Below are 10,000 nucleotides of genomic sequence, written 5' to 3'. Positions count from 1 at the left end.
AACAGAACAGTATGTTGTTTACAGGTGTTGTGTACGGCCGTAACGGAACAGACTCTCCTGAGGACGGTGACTCAGATCTTCACGGAGGCTGAACGACTTTCTGCTTCTAACGGCGGTCTGAACCTACACACACACACCTGTACAGGTACACGCACACACACACACACACACACACACACACACACACACACACACACACACACACACACACACACACACACACTAGGCATGTGTAAAATAATCGACACGATTAGACGTGCGCGATGCGAGTGCATCGGTTCATTCACCGTGTATCGGATACAATTGACGGGTGAAATCTCGATGCATCGTTCACGGAGTGTCCGCAGCGCTAAAATCCATGCGGTTACATCGATGTGTTCATGTTGTGTTCAGGGATGGCTCATATATATATTATATATAGATCTGTTACTAGATTCTCCTCTCCTCCCCTCTCTCAGGCTGCATTAAACTCCATGTATCCTCTCCTCTCCTCCCCTCTCTCCGGCTGCATTAAACTCCATGTATCCTCTCCTCTCCTCCCCTCTCTCAGGCTGCATTAAACTCCATGTATCCTCTCCTCTCCTCCCCTCTCTCCGGCTGCATTAAACTCCATGTATCCTCTCCTCTCCTCCCCTCTCTCAGGCTGCATTAAACTCCATGTATCCTCTCCTCTCCTCCCCTCTCTCAGGCTGCATTAAACTCCATGTATCCTCTCCTCTCCTCCCCTCTCTCCGGCTGCATTAAACGCCATGTATCCTCTCCTCCCCTCTCTCTGGCTGCATTAAACTCCATGTATCCTCTCCTCTCCTCCCCTCTCTCAGGCTGCATTAAACTCCATGTATCCTCTCCTCCCCTCTCTCTGGCTGCATTAAACTCCATGTATCCTCTCCTCTCCTCCCCTCTCTCAGGCTGCATTAAACTCCATGTATCCTCTCCTCTCCTCCCCTCTCTCAGGCTGCATTAAACTCCATGTATCCTCTCCTCTCCTCCCCTCTCTCCGGCTGCATTAAACTCCATGTATCCTCTCCTCTCCTCCCCTCTCTCCGGCTGCATTAAACTCCATGTATCCTCTCCTCTCCTCCCCTCTCTCAGGCTGCATTAAACTCCATGTATCCTCTCCTCTCCTCCCCTCTCTCAGGCTGCATTAAACTCCATGTATCCTCTCCTCTCCTCCCCTCTCTCAGGCTGCATTAAACTCCATGTATCCTCTCCTCTCCTCTCCGGTAGATTCCAGTGTGTATGATGAGATCATGCAGCCGGTCCTCCACTCAGGCTTCCTGTATAGATCCATGCACAGAGGAACGACGCTGCCCCGCAAGGCCAGAGAAGGTACTGCAGCGCTGGGCGCTTTTCATTGATTCATTCAATACTTGGAACAGTTCTGTCTCTGTTTAGACACAATCCATGAACAGTTCTCTCTCTGTTTGGACACAATCCATGAACAGTTCTCTCTCTGTTTAGACACAATCCATGAACAGTTCTCTCTCTGTTTAGACACAATCCATGAACAGTTCTCTCTCTGTTTAGACACAATCCATGAACAGTTCTCTCTCTGTTTGGACACAATCCATGAACAGTTCTCTCTCTGTTTGGACACAATCCATGAACAGTTCTCTCTCTGTTTAGACACAATCCATGAACAGTTCTCTCTCTGTTTGGACACAATCCATGAACAGTTCTCTCTCTGTTTGGACACAATCCATGAACAGTTCTCTCTCTGTTTGGACACAATCCATGAACAGTTCTCTCTCTGTTTGGACACAATCCATGAACAGTTCTCTCTCTGTTTGGACACAATCCATGAACAGTTCTCTCTCTGTTTGGACACAATCCATGAACAGTTCTCTCTCTGTTTGGACACAATCCATGAACAGTTCTCTCTCTGTTTGGACACAATCCATGAACAGTTCTCTCTCTGTTTGGACACAATCCATGCCAGTGGAAACACAGACCAGGTGCCAGCGTTATATTGTAAAAGAAAATATTAAGACGCAAAATTACGTCCTGGCACAGAGAGTTATAGTGCTTAAAACGACGTTCCTTGGCTTGGATTGGGTTAAGAAGTTCTTGTGGATAAGACTGTTATCTCTCTGTTTAGACTTTAAGAAGTTCTGGTGCACGGTGGATAAGTCTGTTATCTCTCTGTTTAGACTTTAAGAAGTTCTGGTGCACAGTGGATAAGTCTGTTATCTCTCTGTTTAGACTTTAAGAAGTTCTGGTGCACGGTGGATAAGTCTGTTATCTCTCTGTTTAGACTTTAAGAAGTTCTGGTGCACGGTGGATAAGTCTGTTATCTCCCTGTTTAGACTATAAGAAGTTCTGGTGCACGGTGGAAAAGTCTGTTCTCTCTCTGTTTAGACTTTAAGAAGTTCTGGTGCACGGTGGATAAGTCTGTTATCTCCCTGTTTAGACTATAAGAAGTTCTGGTGCACGGTGGATAAGTCTGTTATCTCTCTGTTTAGACTTTAAGAAGTTCTGGTGCACGGTGGATAAGTCTGTTATCTCTCTGTTTAGACTATAAGAAGTTCTGGTGCACGGTGGATAAGTCTGTTATCTCTGTGTTTAGACTTTAAGAAGTTCTGGTGCACGGTGGATAAGACTGTTATCTCTCTGTTTAGACTTTAAGAAGTTCTGGTGCACGGTGGATAAGTCTGTTATCTCTCTGTTTAGACTATAAGAAGTTCTGGTGCACGGTGGATAAGTCTGTTATCTCTCTGTTTAGACTTTAAGAAGTTCTGGTGCACGGTGGACAAGTCTGTTATCTCTCTGTTTAGACTTTAAGAAGTTCTGGTGCACGGTGGATAAGTCTGTTATCTCTCTGTTTAGACTTTAAGAAGTTCTGGTGCACGGTGGATAAGTCTGTTATCTCTCTGTTTAGACTATAAGAAGTTCTGGTGCACGGTGGATAAGTCTGTTATCTCCCTGTTTAGACTTTAAGAAGTTCTGGTGCACGGTGGATAAGTCTGTTATCTCCCTGTTTAGACTTTAAGAAGTTCTGGTGCACGGTGGATAAGTCTGTTATCTCTCTGTTTAGACTTTAAGAAGTTCTGGTGCACGGTGGATAAGTCTGTTATCTCCCTGTTTAGACTATAAGAAGTTCTGGTGCACGGTGGATAAGTCTGTTATCTCTCTGTTTAGACTATAAGAAGTTCTGGTGCACGGTGGATAAGTCTGTTATCTCCCTGTTTAGACTTTAAGAAGTTCTGGTGCACGGTGGATAAGTCTGTTATCTCCCTGTTTAGACTTTAAGAAGTTCTGGTGCACGGTGGATAAGTCTGTTATCTCCCTGTTTAGACTTTAAGAAGTTCTGGTGCACGGTGGATAAGTCTGTTATCTCCCTGTTTAGACTATAAGAAGTTCTGGTGCACGGTGGATAAGTCTGTTATCTCCCTGTTTAGACTTTAAGAAGTTCTGGTGCACGGTGGATAAGTCTGTTATCTCCCTGTTTAGACTTTAAGAAGTTCTGGTGCACGGTGGATAAGTCTGTTATCTCCCTGTTTAGACTATAAGAAGTTCTGGTGCACGGTGGATAAGTCTGTTATCTCCCTGTTTAGACTATAAGAAGTTCTGGTGCACGGTGGATAAGTCTGTTATCTCTCTGTTTAGACTATAAGAAGTTCTGGTGCACGGTGGATAAGTCTGTTATCTCTCTGTTTAGACTATAAGAAGTTCTGGTGCACGGTGGATAAGTCTGTTATCTCCCTGTTTAGACTATAAGAAGTTCTGGTGCACGGTGGACAAGTGCGTCCTCCTCTACGAGTCAGAACATTCCTCTGAGGCCAGTCTGAGCATCGACACCAAAGACATCCTGTGTGTGGGCGTCAGCCGGCCCGACAGCACCAATCACAACAACGGATTCATCGACAGGTCAGCCAATCGCATTGTCGGATCTGTCCTCCAGTAATCTAGTAACAGAGAGGCAGGGGGCGCTCCTTTCCTCTATTCAACACTTATATATATTTTTTCTTTCTTTCTTCCAGGTTTCGTTACACCTTCGAGCTCTACCTGAGGTCAGAGGTCAGAGGTCAGCTCTACCTGAGGTCAGAGAAACACTACCAGTTTGGACTGGAGACGGCCGACGCCTTGCACAGCTGGACCAAGGCCATAGGAAAGGTAACATCTGGACCAAGGCCATAGGAAAGGTAACATCTGGACCAAGGCCATAGGAAAGGTAACATCTGGACCAAGGCCATAGGAAAGGTAACATCTGGACCAAGGCCATAGGAAAGGTAACATCTGGACCAAGGCCATAGGAAAGGTAACATCTGGACCAAGGCCATAGGGAAGGTAACATCTGGACCAAGGCCATAGGAAAGGTAACATCTGGACCAAGGCCATAGGAAAGGTAACATCTGGACCAAGGCCATAGGGAAGGTAACATCTGGACCAAGGCCATAGGAAAGGTAACATCTGGACCAAGGCCATAGGAAAGGTAACATCTGGACCAAGGCCATAGGGAAGGTAACATCTGGACCAAGGCCATAGGAAAGGTAACATCTGGACCAAGGCCATAGGAAAGGTAACATCTGGACCAGGGCCATAGGAAAGGAAACATCTCCAAGGCCATAGGAAAGGAAACAAAATCTCATTGCTTATACATATTTCTGTGAGATTTAAATTAGACAATTAAAAATCACCCCTCCAGGCCGCCTCCCCTCTGAGCTGTAACTCCTCCCCCTTTAGGCTGCCTCCCCTCTGAGCTGTAACTCCTCCCCTCTGAGCTGTAACCCCTCCCCTCTGAGGTGTAACTCCTCCCCCTCTGAGCTTTAACCCCTCCCCCTTTAGGCTGCCTCCCCTCTGAGCTGTAACTCCTCCCCCTCTGAGCTATAACTCCTCCCCCTTCCAGGCCGCCTCCCCCCTGAGCTGTAACTCCTCCCCCTCTGAGCTGTAACCCCTCCCCTCTGAGCTGTAACTCCTCCCCCTCCAGGCCGCCTCCCCTCTGAGCTGTAACTCCTCCCCCTCCAGGCCGCCTCCCCTCTGAGCTGTAACTCCTCCCCTCTGAGCTGTAACTCCTCCCCTTCCAGGCCGCCTCCCCTCTGAGCTGTAACTCCTCCCCTTCCAGGCCGCCTCCCCTCTGAGCTGTAACTCCTCCCCCTCCAGACCGCCTCCCCCCTGAGCTGTAACTCCTCCCCTCTGAGCTGTAACCCCTCCCCCTCCAGACCGCCTCCCCTCTGAGCTGTAACTCCTCCCCCTCCAGGCCGCCTCCCCTCTGAGCTGTAACTCCTCCCCCTCTGAGCTGTAACTCCTCCCCCTCCAGGCCGCCTCCCCTCTGAGCTGTAACTCCTCCCCCTCCAGGCCGCCTCCCCTCTGAGCTGTAACTCCTCCCCCTCCAGGCCGCCTCCCCCCTGAGCTGCCACATCCTGCTGACGAGGGAGTTTGAGCGCGTGGGGACGCTGCGCTACCGCGCCATGTTGGACCCCCAGCACTGGAGACACGCCCACTTCGTCCTGCAGAAGTCCAACCTCTTCGTCTGTCCGACCAATGACGGAGCAGCGGAGGACATCATCAACCTCAACAGGCTGCAGGAGCTCAGTCAGTGTCCCTACGTTCCTATTGGTCGATTCATTCAATGTTTCCGTTCCATTGGTCGATTCATTCAATGTGTCCGTGCTATTGGTCGATTCATTAAATCTCGTTGGTTGATTCATTCAGTGTTTGATCAAACGTACTGTCTGTCTGTCTGTCTGTCTGTCTGTCTGTCTGTCTGTCTGTCTGTCTGTCAGGCATCACATCAGAGAATGATGATGAGAAGAAGGATACTCTGGTGTTGGTGGAGAAGGGGAGGTGAGTGTTGAGTTCAGGTTTTAATTAACTTGTTCAACTTGACTTGATTTACAGACATTGATTGATTGATTGAAGTAGTTACTAACAGTTTGCAGAGTTACAGTACATTTCAAGTACAACTCAATACAAAGACTGTTAACTGTGAGTGGACGACACACTGATAAAGCATTACACTGGTTTACAACAGAGTCCACCTTGTTCAATTCATCATAATATTTAGAGACGTACGAATATACACATCATAGGAGGTAAAAAGGAAAAAACAGTGAAGGAAAAAGGGGGTGGGGCCAGTTTTGAATTGCAGCCGTCTGTACCGTAGGTGCCCTTTGAGAGCGCTTTTGAAGGAGTCTAGGGATTCTTTCACCACCTCCTCCTCTACATTGTGGACAGCTGATCTAACAGCTGATCTGAGAACAGCTGATCTACCACATGTTGGATATGAGACGGTTACTCTCCAATAACAGCTGATCTCAGAACAGCTGATCTACCACATGTTGAATATTTACAATTTAGGCATTTATCAGACGCTCTTAATCCAGAGCGAGTTAGCATTAAGCAAGAACAAAAGCATGGGAATGCATCACATAAAAACATTTATCATGAAACATGCGCAAGCTAAGAAAGTAACAGTGGAATATCTATATAATGAAACTATACATACATAAACTATACACATATATACTATACTATGCTATACACATGATATGAGACGGTTACTCTCCATTTGACACAATAATTGAGATTTAAGTTGATCTGTCTTGTCTCCCTGTGTGTGTGTGTGTGTGTGTGTGTGTGTGTGTGTGTGTGTGTGTGTGTGTGTGCGCGTGTGCGTGTGCGTGTGTGTGTGTGTGTGTGTGTGTCTCTGTGTGTGTGTGTGTGTGTGCGTGCGTGCGTCAGGACCCTCCACCTCCAGGGGGCGGGGCGGGGGGACTTCGCCCTGTGGAGCTCAGACATCCACCGCGCAGCGGGTGGGCGGGGCAACAGTCTGAGAGAACAACAGCTGAGCAGGAACGACATCCCGATCATAGTAGACAGCTGTGTATCCTTTATCACACAATACGGTACGTTATTAATATTATTATTATTATTATAGTAGACAGCTGTATATCCTTCATCACACAGTACGGTACGTTATTAATATTATTATTATTATTATTATTATCATAGTAGACAGCTGTGTATCCTTTATCACACAATACGGTACGTTATTAATATTATTATTATTATAGTAGACAGCTGTATATCCTTCATCACACAGTACGGTACGTTATTAATATTATTATTATTATTATTATTATAGTAGACAGCTGTGTATCCTTTATCACACAATACGGTACGTTATTAATATTATTATTATTATTATTATTATAGTAGACAGCTGTGTATCCTTTATCACACAATACGGTACGTTATTAATATTATTATTATAGTAGACAGCTGTATATCCTTTATCACACAATACGGTACGTTATTAATATTATTATTATTATTATTATTATTATCATAGTAGACAGCTGTGTATCCTTTATCACACAATACGGTACGTTATTAATATTATTATTATTATTATTATTATTATTATCATAGTAGACAGCTGTGTATCCTTTATCACACAATACGGTACGTTATTATTATTATTATTATTATTATTATTATAGTAGACAGCTGTGTATCCTTTATCACACAATACGGTACGTTATTAATATTATTATTATTATAGTAGACAGCTGTATATCCTTCATCACACAGTACGGTACGTTATTAATATTATTATTATTATTATTATTATTATCATAGTAGACAGCTGTGTATCCTTTATCACACAATACGGTACGTTATTAATATTATTATTATTATAGTAGACAGCTGTATATCCTTCATCACACAGTACGGTACGTTATTAATATTATTATTATTATTATTATCATAGTAGACAGCTGTATATCCTTTATCACACAGTACGGTACGTTATTAATATTATTATTATTATTATTATTATTATCATAGTAGACAGCTGTGTATCCTTTATCACACAATACGGTACGTTATTAATATTATTATTATAGTAGACAGCTGTGTATCCTTTATCACACAATACGGTACGTTATTAATATTATTATTATAGTAGACAGCTGTGTATCCTTTATCACACAATACGGTACGTTATTAATATTATTATTATAGTAGACAGCTGTGTATCCTTTATCACACAATACGGTACGTTATTAATATGAGGTATTAATCATTCATGTTCAGGGCTGGGTTATGAGGTATTAATCATTCATGTTCAGGGCTGGGTTATGAGGTATTAATCATTCATGTTCAGGGCGGGGTTATGAGGTATTAATCATTCATGTTCAGGGCTGGGTTATGAGGGTATTAATCATTCATGTTCAGGGCTGGGTTATGAGGGTATTGTTCATTCATGTTCAGGGCTGGGTTATGAGGTATTAATCATTCATGTTCAGGGCTGCGTTATGAGGGTATTAATCATTCATGTTCAGGGCTGGGTTATGAGGAGTTAATCATTCATGTTCAGGGCTGGGTTATGAGGGTATTAATCATTCATGTTCAGGGCTGGGTTATGAGGTATTAATCATTCATGTTCAGGGCTGGGTTATGAGGTATTAATCATTCATGTTCAGGGCTGGGTTATGAGGTATTAATCATTCATGTTCAGGGCTGGGTTATGAGGTATTAATCATTCATGTTCAGGGCGGGGTTATGAGGTATTAATCATTCATGTTCAGGGCTGGGTTATGAGGGTATTGTTCATTCATGTTCAGGGCTGGGTTATGAGGTATTAATCATTCATGTTCAGGGCTGGGTTATGAGGGTATTAATCATTCATGTTCAGGGCTGGGTTATGAGGGTATTAATCATTCATGTTCAGGGCTGGGTTATGAGGTGTTGTTCATTCATGTTCAGGGCTGGGTCACGAGGTATTAATCATTCATGTTCAGGGCTGGGTTATGAGGTGTTAATCATTCATGTTCAGGGCTGGGTTATGAGGTATTAATCATTCATGTTCAGGGCTGGGTTATGAGGTGTTAATCATTCATGTTCAGGGCTGGGTTATGAGGGTATTAATCATTCATGTTCAGGGCTGGGTTATGAGGTGTTAATCATTCATGTTCAGGGCTGGGTTATGAGGGTATTGTTCATTCATGTTCAGGGCTGGGTTATGAGGTATTAATCATTCATGTTCAGGGCTGGGTTATGAGGGTATTAATCATTCATGTTCAGGGCTGGGTTATGAGGGTATTAATCATTCATGTTCAGGGCTGGGTTATGAGGTGTTGTTCATTCATGTTCAGGGCTGGGTCACGAGGTATTAATCATTCATGTTCAGGGCTGGGTTATGAGGTGTTAATCATTCATGTTCAGGGCTGGGTTATGAGGTATTAATCATTCATGTTCAGGGCTGGGTTATGAGGTGTTAATCATTCATGTTCAGGGCTGGGTTATGAGTGTATTAATCATTCATGTTCAGGGCTGGGTTATGAGGTGTTAATCATTCATGTTCAGGGCTGGGTTATGAGGGTATTAATCATTCATGTTCAGGGCTGGGTTATGAGGTGTTAATCATTCATGTTCAGGGCTGGGTTATGAGGTATTAATCATTCATGTTCAGGGCTGGGTTATGAGGTGTTAATCATTCATGTTCAGGGCTGGGTTATGAGGGTATTAATCATTCATGTTCAGGGCTGGGTTATGAGGTGTTAATCATTCATGTTCAGGGCGGGGTTATGAGGTATTAATCATTCATGTTCAGGGCTGGGTTATGAGGTGTTAATCATTCATGTTCAGGGCTGGGTTATGAGGGTATTAATCATTCATGTTCAGGGCTGGGTTATGAGGTGTTAATCATTCATGTTCAGGGCGGGGTTATGAGGTATTAATCATTCATGTTCAGGGCTGGGTCACGAGGTATTAATCATTCATGTTCAGGGCTGGGTTATGAGGGTGTTAATCATTCATGTTCAGCGCTGGGTCACGAGGTATTGTTCATTCATGTTCAGGGCTGGGTCACGAGGGGATCTACCGTAAGAACGGAGCGACGTCGCGCATCAAGCTGCTGATGGACGAGTTCCGCCGCGACGCGCGGAACGTGAAGCTGCGCATCGGAGACAACTTCCTGGAGGACGTGACGGACGTCCTGAAGCGCTTCTTCAGGGAGATCGACGACCCCATCTTCATGACGGAGCTCCACCCA

The 10,000-nt window shown here is 44.4% G+C and overlaps 1 protein-coding gene across 1 annotated transcript in view; it reads left to right on the top strand.

The window, feature by feature from the left end:
• Positions 1-10,000, top strand: part of arap3 (ArfGAP with RhoGAP domain, ankyrin repeat and PH domain 3) — a 58,101-nt gene that overhangs the window by 32,288 nt on the left and 15,813 nt on the right. Inside the window, exons 17-24 of the mRNA XM_080773981.1 lie at positions 25-145; positions 1,228-1,329; positions 3,711-3,867; positions 3,981-4,113; positions 5,334-5,532; positions 5,724-5,784; positions 6,682-6,845; positions 9,807-10,000. The exon at positions 9,807-10,000 is cut by the window's right edge and continues 19 nt beyond it. Of these exons, the coding sequence (XP_080630107.1) occupies positions 25-145; positions 1,228-1,329; positions 3,711-3,867; positions 3,981-4,113; positions 5,334-5,532; positions 5,724-5,784; positions 6,682-6,845; positions 9,807-10,000 (1,131 nt within the window). The remainder of the gene's footprint in view (positions 1-24; positions 146-1,227; positions 1,330-3,710; positions 3,868-3,980; positions 4,114-5,333; positions 5,533-5,723; positions 5,785-6,681; positions 6,846-9,806) is intronic.

Source organism: Protomyctophum bolini (genome assembly GCF_963924005.1).
Source record: "Protomyctophum bolini genome assembly, chromosome: 10".
Taxonomy (NCBI): domain Eukaryota; kingdom Metazoa; phylum Chordata; class Actinopteri; order Myctophiformes; family Myctophidae; genus Protomyctophum; species Protomyctophum bolini.
This window is presented reverse-complemented; position numbering and strand designations above follow the sequence as displayed.